This window comes from Falco peregrinus, chromosome 8 (assembly GCF_023634155.1).
Source record: "Falco peregrinus isolate bFalPer1 chromosome 8, bFalPer1.pri, whole genome shotgun sequence".
In the NCBI taxonomy this organism is placed as follows: Eukaryota; Metazoa; Chordata; class Aves; order Falconiformes; family Falconidae; genus Falco; species Falco peregrinus.
Window position 1 is genome coordinate 58,339,925 of NC_073728.1, and position 21,944 is coordinate 58,361,868.

The following is a 21,944-nucleotide window of genomic DNA, read 5'->3' on the forward strand; positions in this document are numbered from 1 at the left end:
CTGTCAGCCTAGGCTAATCCAGGTCCCAGCCTCCAGCGAGGCTCCGCTCTCCCCAGAGCCTCTCCATTTGTCGTTCCCACAGGAGAGGAGCACAGAGACTCCCCCATTACCGTTCCTGCACCTGGAAGCTGCAGAGAGTGGGCTTTGGTTGGCACAACTGTAACAAGCTGAGCAGAAAAGACCCCAGAATCAGGACAGGATAGAAGACTAAATTAATTCTGATTAAATCTGTGAAATGCACTCAGCTCTGCCTTTGCTCAGGATGGACTAGGGGCAGCTGCTGTGCCTGACTTTTTCTGGGACAGCGAACTGGAAACGGCATCGCTGCACGGGCTGTGCCACAGCTCACTTTCCTCGTCCTTGCCTGAAACAGCAAGGTCCCCTCAGCCCCTTCCCCCACTGCAGCCGTATGTGGTTTGGCTTTCTATTACTTCCTTTGGTAGTTCATTAAAGACATTAATCACCTTCTGCACAAAGACATTTCTCCTGAATTCCCTGCGGGCCAGGCCTCTTTCTCAGCAGCAGCCCCGCTGGCTGCTCCAGCCCTTTGCAGGCACAGTGCCGGTGGCCCAGACCTGCCCCCGTTTCCCCTCTGATCTGGGTCCCTGCCAGGCACCCATCGGGTGGTCACCCCCAGACCTCCCCTGTCATGTGCGCTCTGACTAGAGCCTCCTCTCCAGCTCACCTTCACCCTACTGTGGTCTACATCTCAGCACTTCTCGTATCCCTTTCTCCTGGCCACACAGTCCCATCTCAGGACCAAAGCACGGCCACCTGCTCCTGTGCATCACGCAATAGGCCATATCCACACGGGACGCGCTCATCCTGTGAGAAGGATGCGAGGCATTCTGCTGCACAAGGCTGACTGGGGGGAAAGAACAGTCTCATGTTGGGACCATTGCAGCAGCAGGATGGCTGCAGGCGTGGCAGTTTGCAATAACCACAGCATGCAGGGGATTCCCTGCTCTAAGCACCCAGGTCTGGCTCTGCAGCAGTTGCACCGAGGAAGAGGGATGCCAAGAGTGAGCTGAGCTATGGTGCTGGCCAGATGGGAGACACCAGCAGGCTCCAGCTCATATTTGGACAGGAGGCAGAGCCCTCAGAAAGTAAAACCTCCCCTGGTTTAGCTAAGGGCTGAAAAGACACACGGGAAAACCCCAGCTATGGCATGTCCACAGCCCCTCTAGAGCTGCTGCCTGCCCCCTTTCCCATGTGGTGTCTCCAGCTGCTGCTCCTGACCTGGCATTTCTCCATCCTCCATCCCAGTGTGCTCTCCTTGCTCGCCTGTGCTCTCCCCACGATTTCCCATGTTTGCTGGTAATTTTTTCTGCTGCTCACCTGCCAGAATAGCAACACCATCCTCCTCCTCAGGGATAGTGTTGAATGGGGTGTGGGGGCTACGTGGAAGGAAAGCTAACAAGGCTTAGGGCACTCGGGGGATATCGGCAGGCCAGCAGGAAAAAAAACATCTGAATCAGTGTAGTCACTGATGTCTTTTGCTCATCGAAGCTTAACAGCTAGGAAAGATCAAAGCAAAGCTTTTGAGAGGGTGGGGAGGTGAGAAATGGCCCTCCCTTCCAGGTGAGGTTCTTCCTCGCTGCAGCCAGATTACCTACAGCAGCCTCTGTACCCCTCCTCTGACCCGCCAACCCTCAACCTTTCATCTCCCTCCCTCTTCATCTCCATTAGCATAGTTACAGGACTTTGCTTATTAAATCAAAGCCGAGACTTCTATAGCATAGAGAGATGTAGACACATATGCTGTATCCACACGAGAATCCTGCCATCAGTTGTATGTTACATCTCAGTCTTAGACATCAGTTGTTTTCTTTTGCACTCCTCCACTCTGTCAAAAACAAATAAAATCAAAGAATGAAAAGACCCTCTTGAAGAAGCCAAGATACGGCAATTTATAGCTGTTACGCGCCTCTTCATTGCCTCTTGCTGCTACTTCCTCAAGGGATCAATCAGTCCTGCCATGCATAAGCACGTCTCCTCCTGAACTGCAACCCTGGATGAGGGTTGGCAAGGGTGTGGTTTGCAGACAATAGGGAAAATAACTGATATACATTAATAAAAAGAATCAACATTGCTGGGAGGTTTTTTATATCACCTTTTGTGGTGTTGTGGTATGGTGGGGTTTTTGAAAAATGCCCCAGAGAGGGCAAGTGGGTCTGGCTGCTAAAGGGCAGCATGAGAAAATCAACTAGAGACTCATTACAGTGTAAGCTAATGAGCGATCAGTTCAGCAGGTGAGCAGGGAACATTTTCTGCCAAATAGCATGCTGCTGTTATACTAATCATTTGGTATTATTTTGAAAATTTTTTTCCTGGGATGATGGTGGATTGTTAACGGCTCAGTTTGGCCCCTCTTCTGCACCTTGTCTAATACCTGACTTCCTCGGGTATTCCCAAAGGACATCCCATGCTCTACCAGATGGCACTTTTCTTTGGGAAAAACATTACCCTGTTGCAGTTGTACACAACCAAAGGCAGAGAAGTAAAATCCCATCTCTCTTTAAAGGAATGTAGTTGAAATAAATGCATCTTTGTCTTCAGACTTGTGTTAATACCGCACCCCGGAGAATTTGGATCTGCAGAATATTAAAGTCTCCCTGACTTATTGCCTCTTTAAGGAGAATGTTGATTTTGTGTTTGCTCTGAGCTCCACGTGTTACTGAAGCTAACTGGGACTGTTCTGGTTTCTGCTGGCAGAGAGCTGTTGCCTTTGGGGCCCTAACCCTATTAAGGGAAATGTAAACATATATATCTAAAATTCCCACTAGAGTTCTGGAAAGCAACAGCGTGCTTCCCCACGCTGCCTTCCTTGCAGCCACATGAAGATTTCCACCCTCACCTTGCTAACATGCCAAAAAATAAAGCCTGTGTGTTTCTGGCTTAGTAGGATCCCTATCACATCAAAAAGCTTTAATTTTAGAGAAGAAAGGATAAGCTGTGAGTGAAAACTGTGACTGTCACACAATGGACAGGTCTTGACTCTGTTGCTCGCTCTTTCTCAAATCCCTTCTCTGCCTGCTGCAAAGCCCAAATTTTGCTTCTTTACTCTCTTTTTTGCTTCTCACCAATGAGTATTTGGGATCCTTTCCAGATGAGCACATAGCAGGTGTGAAATTCCCCTTATTCCTCTCCTGATTTTTCCTCATTGCACCATATCAGCTTTTCTCCTGCTCCCACAGCCCAGGATAAATAAATAAATAAATAAAAGTAGTCATGGCAAAGAATAAGTGCCCCCATGCCTTTTGGAGAGAAATGGACGCACAAGACTGGGGGAAACCCATTCCTGATGCCTGATGTGCGCTGCCAGGCTCTCAGCGAGGCTGCCTTCCCCAAATGACAGCGGAGCCCCATCACGTCCCTGCTGATGACATTGGCCCATGTTCTCCCAAGGCTCTCCGTGCCCAGATCTGTGAAGGCAGACAGACAACCTGCCTTGTCCTGGCAGCCATAGCTGAGGAAATAGCTCAGCACTCATGTTCAAACGCTTTGCTTTCCTGGGGAAAGCATACGCGACAAGCTCTCACCTTTTTCAGTGGCAGCTGCGACTGCTGAGCACCCAGTGCCCACCCCAGACCCCCTGGACTCAGGAGGCTGGTGTCACCCCCAGGACCCACTCTCTCCTGTCTGGCAGGATTTCAACCACCAGCACCCTCCTTGGGGCTGGATCCGACTCGGTGAGGTACTAGCATCTCACTAAACAAACACGCACTTACTAGAAAGCTACAGCACATCCCTGCCAGAAACCGAGCATCCTTAACCTCAATTTGATCTAACGTGAATTGATGCTCTGTGATTCATCTGCCTGCATCACATCTTTTCCTATTACAAAATCTAAGGAGATGCATTTCCTTGTAGTACCTATGTTGTATTAATCAGGCTGTATCTGATCATTAAATCCATGTTTCTGTTGGCTAAACTCACATATAAATAGTCATAGCTAGCATCCTGAGCTCTGCAGGGAGAAAAAAATCCCACAGCACTTAACATGAGATTTCTGACGCTGCAAAAAAAAAAGCAAGTCTACCAACACCACAACAATTGCATACTATTACAGGGCCGGGCTTATTTAGACTGTGGAAGTTTAATTATAAAAATTGCATTTTAATTGATTGCTGCTGGAATAATTACAGCAACACCTTTCCAAGAAATGGCGACCATCGTATATTTGTCAACAAAGAAGCTTCCTTTAAATTCAACATGCAATAATTGTTTAATTAAGGCAAATTTAGATCCTCGTTTGAGAATGCTCAAATGTTTACTTCTTCCTTCCTGTCTCTGAGAGGTAATTTAAGAGATAAAAAGCAATCTCCAGAAATACTCTATCTATACACGTAAGTATCCAAGAAAAAAGAAGAAAAAGAAATACTTCATTTCACAGCTGATCTGGATCTAAGCTTGCTGCCATTGATAAGAACATAAGCACAGAATGAGTGTTCGCTACAAATCCCTCACTAATTGGTGCTGGGAGGCCTTCATAAAATATGAACAGACTCCAAACTACATGTTCATTTTCTAATAAGCAGAACAGATTCAACTGTTGATATTCTAGCAGCACCCACAGCCCATACACAGTATGAGGAACCCACAGTAACTGTAGCTGCGTGTACATGGAAGGAGAGGGATAAATAATTGTTTTTCAGCTGTTTTACAAGTTTTCTTGCAGCTATAAAATCCTGCTGCTGTCCTGTGCAGACTTCTGTGTTCCAGGTGCGCTGCTCCTGAATGTCCTTTCTCAGTAGCCCAACATCTAAGCACGCAAAAGCAAAAGCTGATGGCTGCATCAGCAAAGCTACCAGGCTCGGTGCTGAGCAGAGGGTTTTTTAGTTGCTGGTCATCCCTGCAAAGTGGCCTGAGTTTGCCGGGACAGATTTATCAAGCTGGTGACTCACCTTCTGTGAGTACCTCTCAACAAGGCATGTTCCCCAGGTCGCTGCCAGGGCAGCGTTGTCAGAGCCATCTTTGCCGGGTAGCGAAGGCAGCCGTCACCATCTGCCTGACACCGCTGGGCTCACTGGGGGACTCGAGCCAGCGGCCAAAAGCAGGAGTCTCTGCACCACACATCAAATAAAGCTACGGAGCTGTGGCTGAAACAACTCGTAATCCCCCAAGGAGCTGGGCTATGCACAGGGCGGGCATGTGCATTCCATGTGCACGAACGGAGGCTGAGACGAAGAACAGGAGAAAACTATTCCCTGTGCTGGTTGTCTCAAGTAAGCAGCTTCTCATCCCTTTGCTGCCAACAGCACACGGTCCTCCTGTCCACGGGGGACCTCCCAGGGACAGGAATCTGCAGCTCTCTCCTGAGCTTCAGACCTCCCGTGTCCTCACACAGAGCATCCCACTTCCCACACCTCTTGGTTCTGACCTGCAGCATCAGCCCTGCCCCGTTGGGTCTGCCCCGAGCGCAGTCAGTCATGGCAAAACCCAGCAAGGCAGAGTTTGCTGGCGACTGCGTTGAAGCTGTAAAGCTCTTTTCCAAACACGGCTGAAAACAGAACGCGTGACCATGTCTTTGAAGTTGATAGGAAGGGTTTTGCTCTGCCATGTCACCAGGCAAACCTTTCAGCTGCACCACACCAGCATTTACCCTCCATAGCCACCTGGCACTGCTCTATACTTGTGCTGAAGGAAAGACTCTAAATTCACCTTCCCCCTAAGCAATTGCCTTGGCCTTCAAAGAAAAGGCACAAGACAAAGTCTCTTAACCTTTAGTTAAGAACCCTCAAAGGAGCAGGTGTGTATTTTCATACCCGTAAACCACAGCACACACCCAGCTGCAAACACAGAGCCTGTTCATTACCATCAATTCTGTGGGATGGAATGAATTCAGGAAGATATTTCAGTTATTGAAATACGCTCATGTTTCAGTGGTTACCACAGGTTGTATCTACTACCTATTTTTGCTTTCTTAATGATTACAGTTTGCTTAAAGCCATAATCTACTGAGGTGTCACGTACTGGGACCACAGGACCCATAGTCGGACACTGCCCCACACAGAGGTATTCACAATCACTGAGTAAAGATAAAAAGTCCGCAACTGGAAGCGTCAGAAATGCAAAAGTTATTGCTGGGCTGTCACAGCGACAGCCCAGTGACAACAGCAGCCTCCTGATATTTTACAGATTTATCACTTTCATGGGTATTATTGTTACCAATTTACGATCATCACTAGCACATCATTAACGGCTCCCTATCACTGTCACCTGTGCATAAATGGGCGCATCTCATACTGTAAATTCACCCACTGTCACACCAAAGCTTGCTCATCCTAACTGGTAGCAGATATATGTCAGGCAGAGGTAGACAGTGTCACAGTTGATGCTGAGATACATTTTGCATACGATCTCCTTAGACAGGGTGCTGTCATTTCACTGCAGTTCATCCCGCCACTTCATCATCACCATACAAGCTGCCCAACAAGGTTTTTTGCTTCTGCCATCACCACTGATTCTTAATATATATTCTGTATTTTGAATGATGCTGCTTCAGGCCCTTACCATAAGGACTACATTTAGCACACAAGGTCAGATCCTAGCACAAGGCAGGATTTGCTGTGGGGCTGGGATCTCCTAGTCTTCCTCAGATGTCCAACTGGAGCCCCTGACAGGGGCAGCACCAGGTTTCCAGGGTCCAAACACCCTTGACTCAACCATCAGAGAAGCAGGTAATGCCAGTGACAAGGAAATGCTGTGTTCTCTATCTCCATGGGAACAAACCCTGGTACTTTTAACTGGTAGCATGGCCAGTCTTTTCTCAGAAGATAAGGACCACTGTGTGGGCAGGGTTCTTATTCTCTGTAAATAAACAGATCTTTCTGCTGGTATCTAATATGGGCAACCGGGAAAGGAACTTGCTGGAAGATGAGGAAGGAGACAATTCCTGGCAAAAGTTTCACTCCAGCCCTAAAGTACTAAAACCAGGTCTCCTAACAGCCTATTTTTTTCGGTTGGGGTGGTTTTTTTCCCCCCTAGGGTACATGGAATAACACCTTCTTTTGTGCTTACAAAACAAATGCTGCCTTCCATAGTCTGGAAGAACTTTGGAAGTTTTTAATTATAAGAAAAGAAAAATGAGGACAAGTGAAGTTGGACTGTGCAGAGTGCTCTGCTGGTCTGATCTAGGACAATGTGCCCTACATAGAGCTCAAATATAACATCCTCTGGGAGGCTGTCTTCCATTCAGCTTTTGTGAGACCACCCCTGCCCCTCTGGTACTAATGACAGATTTCTGAAGCATAACTAGTATCACGGTCTTGCTGTCAACGTTAATGCTGTAAACAAAGCCATTAGTGGCAGGCATAGAGAGGGAGGGAAAACTATGCGCAGATGGAGAATTTATTCTAGTGATATTCTTGCAGTTTCTGCTTTCTTCCTGCTATCAGCACTGAAATAGCTCATCCCCAGCCACAGTCAGCGACTCTACCCCAGGTGGGTGACGCTTTCCCTTGATAGATACAAGGTCTGTCTTTTTTCTTCTATTTGTCTAGTTTTCCTGCCAAGGAAGTGCCATTGGATTGAGCTGAAATAGTTGCTCTTCCTTGATGGAAACCTTGTAGTTGGCAAATAGACGGATATTAAGGAAAATCGAAAATCTTTAGGTGCGTCATTAGACACCCCAATGAAAGTGTGGCCAAATTGTTACTTCTCTCTCCTAGGTCATACTTGTCAGTAAATTCCTGCAATCTTGTATTTGCTAACCCTCCAACAGAAAAAATCACAATTATTTCTTCTTTTTTTTTCTTTGAGGAGCCTTATTAATTCTCTTCCTGTACATTCCTAGTTCTTTTTGCAGGAAAACATTTTTCCCTTCTCTGTATTTCTTAGCAGAAAGAACAGTTTGTGTCCACCTCTACCCCACTCTCCACCTGACTAAACTGCAGAGAGGATATTTTGGTGAATCAAAAGGATACTACGGATGTAAGCCAACAACAATCCAACGGGCTTTACAAAGGGAAGGGTTCCTCCAGTCCCTCCTGGCACCCCTCATATACACACAGGCTTAGAGAGTGAAAGCAGTGTCTGACACCAGGTTGAACCGACAAATTCTTTGTACGTTGCATCTCAGCAGTGCGAGCCCCTCGCGCTCAGCACCATGCCACGTGCTCCAAGGGCGGCAAATACTGCAACAGCCTCTAATGCAAACACAGGGCTGCGTTACAGTTTTGTTTTCCTCTGGTTCCCTCCTGGTCTTATTTGTCACTGCTCATCTTGGCTTTACCTGGCAAGCCAGTTTGTTCTTTCCTCAACTATATCATCTAACAGGAACAGCACAGCTAATGTACTGTGCTTCAGCAGGGTGCAGATACATCCTAGTATTGACTCTGCGATGCAAATTCAGTCTTTAATACTTGTTTTTAGAGCCAATGATTTTGCAAGTTCTTGAAATTCTCTTCCCTCTCTGTCATTATTAGGTATGCCCCTTACAGTGGGTCTGGCCTCTGCTGTTGTTTTCTGCTAGGTCTTTCTTAAATCAGGAGGACAGACAGCTAAACTGGGGCTGCAGAAGAAGTTGTTCACACTAAACAGAGACTTCTGTGCACCCCGTGGGTGAAAAGGGGTGTCTTCGTTGTACATCACAGGTCTAGGAAATACGGGAACGAAACCTCAACATAATGAGTCAGGCGTAGGTTAAAGAAACAAGAAGAAAGGAATTGTCGGGGGTTTTATACCACTTTGGAAGCACTGAAAGAGAAATGCTGAATAACTGCAGCACTACCTCACCCGTATGTTTTAGCACAAACCAAAGTGATTCAGAAATCCTTTGCCCGTGTGCGGGGGGTTTTCTTGCATGGACCCTAAAGATGAGTTGCACATCGGGAACAAGATGTCCCATATTTCAGGCACAAAAACCCAATCATGAATAAAGAAACTAAAGTAAGAGAAAGCATGGCAAATGCCACTACTTACAGGTGTATGTCATTTCAAAGCTGTCACTAATGTTCACAATGTCGATCTGGGGAAGGAGCTTAGGGGGTTCCGTGAGCTGAGACAGTGCAAACCTAAAAGCCGCATGTTCCTGGGATTGTTGATTAGGAAATAACCCCCCTGGGGAGAGAAACAGAACAAGAAGAAAAGTCTTATATGCACCTGTATTAGCAACCTCCTCAGTCCAAAATATTCCTGCGAGCAGAGGCTATGGCTCCCCAGCCCGGGAAGTGCCCCAGGAGCCCTCCAGCACACGGGACCGCTGGGTTTGTGCCCGCTGCAGACAGGCTGGGAGCAGAAAGCCTTCCCAGCCCATGCCTTATGTAATGCCTGGATCACATACAGGAGCCCTGATGCATCCCTGGGCCCGGCAGCCTGCTCAGGATGAACCGTGGGGTTTGGCTCAACCTCCTCACCCCCACAACTTCAGGGAAGAGAACTGGAAGCGCAGTCAATGTTCCCTTTATAAGGGGGGAATGAGAGCCTGTCTTCCTCCTCCCCTCACTTGTAATTAGGCTTGGTTTAAACCCTGCTAAGAGCAGGCGCCTGCTCCAGGAGGGGTGCAGTGGTTCCCCCACGCGCAGGTCAGACTGGCTGAGCCCAGCCCCACAGGCGCAACACTGGGTGGATGGGGACAGGGCTGCGAAAGCCAGAGGGATGTGGGACCCATGGCCAAACGACTGCTGCTACTGCAAGTTTGCTGCATGGAAAACTCCTACATTTAACAGGTGACAGTGGCCAGCCTCAAAGAGGGAAGGAAATCAAAAGTTGGTCCTCAAAAGGATCTATCTGAGCAGAAGCACCGAGAAGCCCAGAACCACAGGATGACATAAACAGGATAGGAACTGGGACCAGGCTGGACTCAAGCTCAGAGACTTGCTCCTCCCATGGACCGGGAACAAAGTGCTGCGGTAACCCAGCCCTAGGAAAAGTTTCCTGCTGCTCCCCCAGCAGGAAACTTGGCTAGCGGCAGATCCCTTCACAGCTTCCAGAACGATGCTATTAATTCAGACTGTCTCGTAATCTATATGTATTTAAAGGGAGCACCGCTATTGACGTTTTACAAGTGGGGAAACAAAGCACTTAGCAACAAGGTAGAATTAAAATAAAGCAGCAGAAAGTATCAATGCCCACCCTCCAGGGCAGATGGCTTGGGAAAGAAACAAATATGCAAGGACCTGCTATCGGCATTTTGCACATCTTTAGCATAGATGGTATCTCTTTGTGTGGAAAAGGGCTGTTTGTGCATGAATATCCACCCCCCCACCCCCGCCTCCCCCGTTATTCCCACCCCCTAGCCTAATCTTGGGTGTCAGAGGAACAAGCTGCTAGTAGCTCAGTTAAGCTATAATATGTTCGTTGAACGGGAAAAAATCTGGGATGTTGAACAAATTTGGGGTAAAGGGGAGACAGGAAGGGAGGGAGAGAGGGATGCAGCATCAACAGCAATAAAAGCACCGATTGTGCAGCTGGACTCAGGCAGGAGTTGCCTGAACTTGGTGGATTAGCAATTGATTGGCATTGTAAAGAGAAGGGAGGCGGGAAAGGAAACCGGCATGCAAGGGAAGAGAATTCGGGGCTAGGCTACAAACCATCATCAATAAAGATCAATGGGAGAGTAATAATAAACCTGGGGAGGGAGGGGGGGAGGGAAGAAGAGGAACACTGAGAAGTTACAGGAAGGGAGAAAGGAATCAAACAGGCACTGCTGGTGTGCAGGGGAAGCAAGTAGCATGAAATGAAGAGACTTCAATGCAAAATCTTCCTCCGATAGCTCTGGCCTTATTCTTTAGCAACAACAACAGAGCGCGTCTGTTTGTTACCTCTCGTCCCAGTTACCTACAGATGAGAGCATCCTCACAAAAATGTATAATGCAACCCCTCATTTTGCAAATGCAGCAACGCACAATGGCAACCCAGGCATTTCTCGGAGCAAGAAACAGATATTTTTTTCGTGCTTCCTCCATTTCAGAGGCACTTTTCTTCCTGTGTTGGTGTGTGTGCAGGCATTTATTCCAAATCTTCCCCTCCCCCAAAGCCAAATTGATACATCTCTGTTCTTGCAAATCTGGTACCAACGCACAAATCCAGCCCTCGCGGTTCACCCCATTGCCCTCTCTCACACGTACATACACACACACATATTTTGCTTTTGCAAGTAAATGAACGGGTCAGTTTTCCCCCAGCACCCCCCCCTCCATCCCTACCCACTTGATGGGGAGCATCACTCCCAACCAGCCCCGAGCTCTGCACTCACCTATCTGGATATTGTTGGGGAAATTGGCCCCTAACACCGCCCCTAGGAAACTGGTGCAGAAGAAGGCAAAAATGTGCTGCATATTCCCTTTTGCATTGGCGAAAAAGAAGCCCAGTTCCAAGCATAGATTTGATTTTTCCCCCGCTCTGCTCTCTTTAGCTGCCTCTCTCGCCTCCCCTCTGCTGCGCCTTCAGGGTTGCGCGTCTCCCTTGCTCGGAATCCAGCGCCGAGACTGCTGCTTAACACCGCCTGGCAGCAGGATTAACTGAGCCCCGTGAGAAAGAGAGAGCCCGCTCCTCATCCACATCCCTCCCCCGCCACACACCACACACACACACACACACACCCGGGCGCTTCCACTCAGCTCATTTCCCTTCTCCCAGTTGGAGCTCAACAGCTGGGTACTGCATCCCACCTCGCCCCCCGGTTATGGTCCCCCGGGGTCCCAGCTGGGGTCTCTAAGGGCAATTCCCACCTACCCCTAAATTCCTGGCTTTCCCCCTCAACTTCTCTGGGCAGGAGCTAGGAGGAACCTGCAAATCAGTAGGTGGCAAACTCCTCTAGAGAAAGGGCTTAAGCTCCTTTGCCTCTGATCTATCCTTCCCCACCTGGGCTCTCACCCCTGGGTCCAGGAGTTGAGCAGATCAGTCTCTACAGCCTGGCTCATTAGGGTAACAAATGAGGGTCGCACCCTGCAAACGTGTCTTGGAAGGAAGGATTTTGGAGCAACAGGCAGGAGATCCCAAAGGATGAAAAAAGGACACTCCACCACCACTCCCGGCCCCATCACTTTCCTCATTGACTTTTCCTGCCCACCGTTAACCTGTGAGACTTTTCATCCCTGTGCTTGGAGGAATCTGTGCTCACCAGCACCACCCGATAGGGCAGGCTTCTGAAATTAGGGGGCTGTTTTAGCCTGGATCATTATAGGAGCTGTTATGTGGTGGTTCTAGTGAGGTTGAAGCTATTTGACCATCAGGAGCTTTGCTCAAAAACAAAAGGAGAAGAACAAAAATCAATAAAAGTAACAACAATAAAAAACAGCTCCTAGGCACAACCTGAGATTTAGAAATATTTGAGGAAGAAATGCTGTGAACACGGAGCCATAACTATCTCAGAAAGGAGAGACGATTCACCCATTTCCCTCTGAAACACACAAAGTCCCAAACCAAACTTGATGCCTCTTGTGCCAGAACTCGAATACTCATGACCAAGCACAGAGATTCTGCCTTACCAGCTGCAGCCTTCATATACACAAGGGGTAAACAGCAGAAAGGAAACAGAAAGGAAAAAGGATGGTTAGGGCAGAATTAGAAATAGGACTCGGATGCCCCGTGTCTTGGTTTGATGTAGGGTGCCTTGCCCTGGTCCCCACTCCCCATCTCCAAAATCATGTGGTTAAACTGGAAGAGCGTTGAAGAGCAGTGACCAATGTTCCAAGGTTGGGAATTGCTCCTGCATAAGGAACAGTTGGATAAATGGGAACTCTGCAGAGTGGGATAATTGAAATGGGATGTGACCAAATCCTACAAAATCTGCAGCAGCACGGAGACATTCCCTGTTGGCCACAGGGCCCAGGTGTGACATAACTTTATGGTGCAGGGGCAACACTGCTTTGTACATCCTCAAGCCTTTTATGGACAGAATAGTCTTGAAAACAAAGGTTGTATCATCTTTTTGTTGGCAGATCCTCTATTTCCTCTGAAAGAGATTTACAACAGTTTTATTACTCCATACAGCCCTTCTTGCCAGCTGCGACAGAGTCCTTGGTTAAAGCAGCATCATATGTGGTCATGCACTATTTCCACAGCTAAACATGACGACTGGAAAATCATCTCTCATGGGGCTATGGGTAAACGAGAATGGACCACGATCCTTGCAGAATTTCATCTCTGCAAGTAAGAGTTTGGGATCTTTAGCCTCTTCCTAGCCAGTTTTATGAATTTCACTGTGATTTCTGGGATGACAAAATGCTTAAACACCTACGTAAATATCAGAGTAGGTATAGGGTCTCAGCACTATACTCTTAACACCTTGCATCAGTGACGAGTTGCACTGATGCCTGCAACTTTATGGACTCTTACAAGGACAGTATGTAGAGTCACAATGCAAAAAACAAAGCCCAGAAGACTTGCAGCTTCCTTATGGCAAGCAATAAAACATCCTTCTAGGATGGATTCCTTTTTTCCCCAAACCACCTCGACCAGGGAAATGACTCTTGGTGCCAGAGACGTCAGGTTCAGTAGAGCAATTGTTCTAGCACTCAGGAGTCAGGTACAGGTGGCCAAAGGATGCTCCTATGCTGCCTCACTGCCTGGGTGACTGGCAGCCCAAAGTCGTATTCAAGCACAACAAATTTGCATCTGCTGTTGATAGGTTGCACCTTCATCAGACTTCCATTTCACTCCTTGTATAATTTAAGCAATAGTGATCTGAGGCTAAAATAACCTGCTGATAGGTTTTATGGGCTCTTGCTTTCCATCTAGAATTTAATAGAAACAGCTGCATTTATAATCTGAAGAAAGGCACTGAAGGATAACCAGTGCAATGGAAAGATGCTAGCACATTTTCAAAACTCCCAAACAGCCTATCTGATAATAAAAATAGTAGCCATAACAATAAAATATTGTAATAGCTCACAGAAAGCTTGCAGAGTCACATTAATTAATAATGCTGCTTTTGTCTATAAACCTCTCAAAGTGCAGGTGGCTTAACAAGGAGAACCTCACCACAATTTAACAAGATAAGTAATAATAAGATCATTGTTTTAAGAAGATATTAATTTCCTTTTTCCCTATAGATTACAGCATTTTATTCAGACTTTTTTAGCACAAGGATATTAGGAATTAACTCTAGCTGTTTTGAAGGTTCTTTAAACCAATATCAAAACAATATAGCTTCTGAACCTTTGGCTAAACACCAGATTAAGTCTTGGGAAACTGATGAAACTCTTCAATATCACAAAAGTGGTCACAACAGAAACACAGATCAATCCACTGGTCTTCTGAGAGAAAAGCCCAATTGAATTACCTGGGTTCCTAAGAACAATTTAAAGAGCTTATTCCTCCTTTCAGATTTCAGAAACCCAAGAAAATAATTCAATATAGCATATAAGTATATTGCACAGTACCATCTTGATCAGGGGAAACTGAAAATATCAGGGAGTGGAGTTTTGAAGACCTGTATTTTGTATCAAAATGTTCTTAAGACATAGGTGGGACAAGCAGGCATCTGGTGGTTAATAGCAAATACCCAACCGTGTCTTGAGATTAATCCCTGCCAACTGAATGTAAAGAATTAGGTAAAGACATGTCCTAAAAAAAAAAAAAAAAAAAAAAGGCCGCCTAATTTAAGGTAAGAAATACCATATTTTAAGAGTGTAGCTGGTTCACTTAAGATCTTTGCCAGACAGAGGAATAAGAAAATGAATACATCAGAGCCACTGTTCGCGTTGTGTTCTGCCTGGAGCTGACCTTGATGTACTGGGCGATGACCTTTGTTCTCACCCATTTCTGCTCCAAGGTTTTGCACACCAGAGAATCTTGTCTCCGAGGCGGCTGTCTGCCACCTTCCTCTTTGCTCTGCTTTGCATGATGTGGAGTTGTCCACACGAGCAGAACGGTCTGCCTTCACCATCAGAGCTTTTGTTTCCAGGATAGGAAATAAGCGGTTGTTGCAACAGATATATTTCTGTACCAGAAGCCTTGGAAAAACAAAGGACTCATTCACATGCAGAAGCCTCCAGCCCTGAAAAATGAGGAAATCAACAGAACTCGGCATCCGTCCGACCTCCCAGCAGAATTATTTCCCCCAGTGCCCACTGTGTTTTACACGATGCTCCTGAATGTCTTTAAAGAGCTATTGAAATACTACTATTTCTGAAATTCCTTTTATTTTCTAGCTGGACAATCTCTATAGGAGGCTTTTGGTAAAAAGCAAGATGTAATTACAGTGATTAATTTAAATAAACTCCAAACAACACAGACTCTCATATGGGTTTCGCAGAGCCTTGGCATAAATGAATGCTAATGGAGTCACATGCGTTTCTTTCCCTGCCTCGTTCACCTCAATTTTGTTATTTTGGATAATGTACCTCTCAAGGGATGATCATAGCACAGGTGCCGGGAGGACAGACTCCAGAAATTCAAAACGAGGAAAATTTGGTAGTGATCAAAAAGGAAAAGGGGTGAGACAGCTCCCTCCATTCACAGCACTGACGTACCGGGAGGCATGTGTGCAGATAGCCCTCCGTGCACCTACACCCAGCGAACATATGCACAGTCACTGGTGCCACCCACACGAAAATGACACTGATAGACACGGTGAGGGAATCGTACGTGTGCTGTACGCGCACACACGCGCTCGCAGGATCAGCCAGGCAGGAGGGCGGCACAGCTCGGGGATGCATGCTGGCATGTGGAGCTGTTGCAGAGGGGCAGGAGCAGCTCTGCACCCCATTGCACCCCCATCATGGTTTTTAAAGCGGGTTGCAGCCCACACAGGGATTCTGGACAAGCAAACAAGCCCTTAGCCCTTCAGTCATCCTTATTCAGAAAATTTCTACTGAGGTAATCCAGGGGGTCTTCAGCCTCTTTGCGGTCATTTCCCTGCATGCTTATGTGGTTGATTTTAGCATCAGACACTTGCTTCAATCTTTTAAACCTGGCAGGTATTGTTTACACCACTGAAAATCAGCATTTACAAACTGTAGTTGACAAATAATTTTTGGTAGAATTTCCTTTACAAAAATAGCTTCAGCAATGTTTGGCATCAGGCAGAAAACATCTCCCCCTATCAATGAGCCAGGTCTGAAGTGTCTATGGCTCCTCTCTTTTACACGGCAGCTGGAGTTTTCAAATGAAAAGTTTTGACATCCCAGAAGCCAGTCAGAGAAGTTAAAGAAAACATGAGCTTCATCCTATTCCAGTGTGCACTAGAAAGCAAAGTTGTGGAACAAGGGATGACACCAAAGATAAGGATAGCTCCAAGCAGGTCCTGACTGATGCCAAACATCTGGGGATCAATGTTTTAAGGTCACCAGATCCTGTTTCTTAATTTACTGACTGCTGATGGGGGAAGCCTGATGCGAACAGAAACTGGGAAAAGTCTGCTTTTCCCACAAACTGTACGAGAATGTGCTTCTGTTGTCATCCTGATCGGCTTATTACCATATTTATAAGAAATGACTTCTTGCTCACTGTGGGATAATTAAGTAAGTAAATGGACTGGAAGATAAACCCGTCAATCAGAGTGGCACTGAAAACACTGTGCACCCTTCAGCTGGAAATTCACGAGCAGCAGCTGGCAAATGGATGCCGTGCTCTGGCTCGGAGCACCCATGGGATACGATCAGCCTGGCGAGCGCCGTGGGGTCCCATGAGCCGGGCATCGCCCCTACCCAGCGCGGCTGGATGGGCAGCCTGCGGCACAGACGGGCCAGGGGCTTGCCTGGAGTCAAGGAAAGATGTAAGCAGCACACCAAATCGAGTACAAGCATCAAACGTTACCAATTCGGATCTGCAGCTTTATTTTCCAGAGTTGCTTGTCCCACCATCCAGATGGCCTGTTGGTGATGCCTTTTCTTCCATCAAATGGACTTGACATGCTCGACTAGGGACAGTTCAGATAGACAATAACACAAACAGCCTGGCACTGGGTCAACATCTATGTGAGCACTCATGAAAACACTACGAATCTCCCTGTGATGAATCTCGACTGACCCCTTTACTGACCCCCCTGATATCAGACCTTGCCATCTGCAACCCCCAAATGCTCTCTTCCTCACACGGGGAAGGCTGCTCGTAGTCTTCCCGCCCTGGCGAGTGGTTGATTTATAACTACTTATAGAAACACTCTGTGCCCTAGTCTCAGTTTACATTCTTTGCTGAGTCATAAACATAAATCAGAGTTGTGGGTGGATCCCTGTTTGTTATTAAAGCACCTTATGTTTCTCTAAGCCCCGCCAGAGGAAGCAGAAATTACTGGTAATACATTAAAGTTACAGCAGGTCTACTGTTGCTGGAGAATGTAATACCCCCTCAGATTATTGCCACAGATTGTGCTGTCATGTTATTTTCTCGTTGAATGGAAAAACAAATAAATTACGAGCATTGAAAAAAAAAAATGTTGAAAAGCTATGGTAAGAGGATTATTTACTGTGAAAAGCCAGACACAGGGGATGTAACCTAAATCAGAAATTCTGGTTGTCAATAGATCAGTCAAACGTTCGTATACGCAACAAAGTTTTCTTTCACTCAAAGTTCCTGAAACATTGTGAATGCTCCAGATGAAGTCAAATAATGATTGAGGTGATTATGCAGTTTAATATTGATATATGAATCAACCCTCATTTTCAATCCCTGGCATCAAATCCAAGACACGCAGAAAACAAACGTGAAATGAGGAAGATAAAAGGATGCTGATTTAGGAAGAAAAAACCCAAAAAACAGCAGCAGCAATTGCCGGAATTCAAACAGCCTTGCTAAGATCCCATCATTACCATCTGGCTCAGCGTTTCCCAGGCTGCTTTGCTAACACATGAGATAAACAAACATGTGGGATGTGCTTTAGGGTGGCTGATCTTGGCCTTTCTAATAGTCAAAGGAATCAAAGCTTTGAACTGGAGTAACTGAGTCAAGAAAAGAAGCATCAATTTCCAGTCCTTGCATCACATCCTACTGTAGCACGCTGCTGCTACCAGCTGGGAAGGGGGAAGTCTATGCACAAAAGAGAAAACCTAAAAACCCACCAGAATTATCAGTGTCTTTCTGTCACTAATTTCTGCAATCAATACAGATAAGTCACTTCTCCTCATTCCTTAATTGCTACCCAACCTTTATCTGAGAGGGAAATAGGAATTGCTATGTTGGATCAAACCACACAATCACGCAAAATCCTGCCTGTCTGTGTTGGTCTCGCTTGTAACGTGGAGCATCACACATTAGCTCTGCATGTATTAAATGGGTTGGCTTTCAGAAGGGCTGATAACTGACTGGAGACAGACACCTGTGAAAAGTCCACAGGGAGGCATTTTCTTTATTTGCACACGTGGACCCTGCACAAATAAACTGAACTCCCTCAAAAACACATCAGAAGAAAAAGTCACTGTGATACGAAATACCGCCATGTAATTTTATGTGAAAAGTTGTTTCAATTCTTAGTGGATGTGACAGCAAAATGCTTTTGATTTCAGTTAAGAAGAGGAATAAACTGAGATTTGCAGAGTTTCTGAATAAATAGGAAATTCAGCACCCATCCTTTCTCAGAGAAAGCACAGAGAAGAAACAGAAAGGCTTGAGGACGGGACACAGAAAATCATTACAGCTGGAGAGAGGAGAATGAAAAGATGAGCACCACTTAGCTGAAAGCAGAGATAAGCAGGGAATAAGGAGCTCCAGGTAGTCAAAGTACTGCCTGGCCTACAGGCACTCCATCAGGTGTGTCTTTGATCCATTTCTATAGCTCCAAACCCAGTTTTTAAGTTCCACAAAGTAATTTTCTACAAATGTGTGGCGGAGGTCCATAGCAGTGGGATGTCCCAGCTTTTCTCTTCTCTGCCGGAGCATCCGAGCCCTCCGTGGCTCCGCAGCGTGGCTAGTCACTGTGCTGTGCCAGTGCGCTGCTGCAAGCCCTGCAGAGGTGTAACTGGAGGGGGAGAGGACACGGTCGGCAGCAGCGGCAGCTGCTCTCCCCTGTGCAATGGGCTAGGGCAGGGGAACTGCTTTGTACGGACACTCTATAGCCAGGTCTTCAGCTGCGCTGTCGCTGTCAGGCTGCTCTACCTGGGCAGAGCGCTGTAACGCTTAGTGGGTGGATGAGGATCTGTAGGTTATCTGTAATTTCTCCTCTTCGTCCTTCAGACACCATAGAAATGAGAGCGAGCTAAGGATATAATCTGAAACAAATATCATCTTTAAAGAATCATCCTGTTTCCCAGGCTAGAAGGGAGAGATAAGAAAGATGATACAGGCCCTGTTACACTGTGTGTTTCCGAAGGTGTCCCATATTTAGAGACTTTCTGTGCTCATCAAGATTTTTGCCCAAGACTTTCTGTACATCACAAGCATAGATCAGTGTTGTATTACAAACAAAAAGCTAGGCTTCCTTTGTATTCCAAACAACAGACCAAGACAGGACAGAAAGAACAGATCAGAAATACCACGTCAGCTGAAGCACCACAAAGTTTGCAACCTGGTGTAGCAACGCCTGCAATTAGAGCGAGTGGGAATCGGATGAGAGCAGATCATTAGCGAGCTCCATGCAGTCCTACAGAAAAAGCAGAGAGCTGTGCAGCTTCAGTCACAAAGAAAAGAGCGAATGAGATTTTTTTCAGGCATATAAAGATGCAGTAATAGCTTTAGAAATCATATACATCTAAGCATACCTGCTTTTGTTACAGTCTAGGACTCTCGGGCAGCTGCACTGAGTTTTGTTACTCAAGGAATCTCACGCTCCTACTAAGCTCTGCAGAAGCAGCACCATTCAACCCACAGCAACATGCCGCCTTGCCCACAGAAAACTTCAACCATCCAGCTACCAGTGGCCAGTGGTATAAGAAAAAGAATATTTATCCCACCCGAGACATTGGCAGAGGAAGCAGTTTGCCTAAACTCACAGAACCTGCAGGAGGGCTTTGACTGAAATTCACAGTGCAGTTCTCTGTGCTGCAGGAATGAAAGGAAAGTCCCCAAGCGTGAAAGCCTTGTGTACTTGTCACAGCCCTTACCTTCCCTGCCCACGTCTCGTAGGAAAGCCCCCAAGAGCTATTGCCATCTGTAGCAGCATGATGGCAAGTGGTACACTGCCTAAAACAACACGGGGAACACAGACATTTGGAAGCGATTCAGGTGAACATGGTGCTGCTTTGTAAAATGAATAACATGCCACCGATTGATTTGTGAGACTCGCTGCTAGAAAAGCACTGGTTTCTTCTGGACATTGTGCAACCAGCCCTAGTGATGCAAAAGCAGGTTTCCATCTGCTTGCAGCTCGCTTGCATGCTACAACTCCGGGACTGCGAGTAAAGAGAGAGACAATGTGGAATTGAAAGACCTGGTGACCTAACTCATTAACTACAGGCTGCTTTCAGCTATTTGACTATGCATTGCTCTGTACATCTCATGGGCTTTTTCCTACATACATCTCGCTTTTCTTCATTCCTGCCAAGAAACAGAAGATATTTAGACTTCCTATCTAGTGTGATGATATCATATTTATTTATAAATGTTCATCCTTGAAATAAAATGAGGGAGATGATGACTGCTATGCATTTCAATTCCTTGCCCAGGGCTTGTGCTACAGCCTCATGAGTTTAGCTGACCCTTGCTTCCAAGTCCTCTGGACGGCGAGCCACAGGTGCTGGGAGAGCCATCCCTCTCTGGCTGCATCCACAAAGCCGTCCTGCCTCCTCCAGCTTTTGCAATGAAACGTTTTCCCCCAAGAGTTGTGATTATGAAATGTCACCGTGGAAACAGTTGGAATATAATATGTGCTTGCTTGCTCTCCCCGCACCCTTCCTCCCCTCCCACCAGCCTCCTCACTTTCTGAAGCTATGTTTGCAGTACAAGAAAAACCCTTCTTGCTCCCCTCCTCCCCCCAAACCTGCAAAGAACAGTGCCTGTGCCTCACTATTGCTGTGACAAAACCAGATGCCCCCCAAAATATCCCTATTCATTAACAGCTCCCTGGTACCTCGTAGCAACATTAAACCTACCAAACTCAACTGCAGTTACCAGGACTTCCCGCCTTCCTCTGCCAAATAATACCACTTCTGTAAAATGGCATTATAAAGAGTCTTTGAGCCAGCAGGAACCTGGTCTGCTGTTGCTAGAACTGTCACTGTAAAAAAACCTCTACAGCACAGCATAATTCCCCATCACACATCTCTCCGTCCTGTTCCCATTAGTGTTATAATGATAGCACAACACAGGCGCACATCTTGGGTTTCTTTCTCATGTCCCACCACCTAGAGGCAGGTCTTTAGATGATGAGTTCTCTTTGCTCTGCCTACGTTAATAAAGCACAATTTTCCTCTAATCATGATTTCTTCCACGCTTCTCATCAGCATCACAAAAGGTCAGAGCTGTCCACCTGGGAGTGGAAAGGTTAGTTCACTTTGGATCTGACACGTGGTATCTTGTAGCTCCCGGAATATAATCAGCTCACTTCATAGTTATTTGGTGTGACTGCAGCACTATAAAAGAGCGAGGGCTGTTCCAGAGAAATCTTCAGTCTCTTATAAGGAATGTACAAGCAAACCCAAGGGAAATTTAAGCTCAAGAGAGCGGTACTGAATAGCCATCTCTCTCTCCCTCTGGCAGAGAATGCTGTTTTAGTTCTCAAAGTCACACAGGGGATTTAGATGCCCATTGGTATCTGTTAATTTTAATTAACAGGAATTTCACATAAAATTCTATCAGGAAGTTTTAAAAATGAGAGGCAACAGGGCTTTGAGGGCTGCCCAGAGGAACGCATTTGGTGGGACTCTTTCCCATGCACTAGTCGTTAGGAGTGGTCCATGAATACTTTTCACAGTCACATGTACGTGTGTGACAAGGCAACTCAGGGAAGAAATTAATTCTCTAATTCTGGAGAAGAGTTGAGCTTCCACAGCAAGGTTCACACACACGTTTTGTTCCCCCAGTAGTTTCCCTGACATCATTGCAGTAGCTGCAAGGTGGTACTGTCAGGGGTAGGGAAGGGGCCACAAACAGCAGCTTGTGTCCTAGGAGAGATGGGAAGCCCA

The 21,944-nt window shown here is 46.5% G+C and overlaps 1 protein-coding gene across 2 annotated transcripts in view; it reads right to left on the bottom strand.

Moving 5' to 3' along the window:
• Positions 1-11,447, bottom strand: part of GRIA1 (glutamate ionotropic receptor AMPA type subunit 1) — a 125,464-nt gene extending 114,017 nt beyond the window's left edge. For both annotated transcript variants that reach the window (XM_005231811.3, XM_005231812.3), the window contains exons 1-2: positions 11,201-11,447; positions 8,926-9,063 (exon numbers count right to left, since the gene is read on the bottom strand). In XM_005231811.3, the coding sequence (XP_005231868.1) occupies positions 8,926-9,063; positions 11,201-11,282 (220 nt within the window). In that variant the 5' untranslated portion in view covers positions 11,283-11,447. The remainder of the gene's footprint in view (positions 1-8,925; positions 9,064-11,200) is intronic.
• Positions 11,448-21,944: the final 10,497 nt, after the last annotated feature.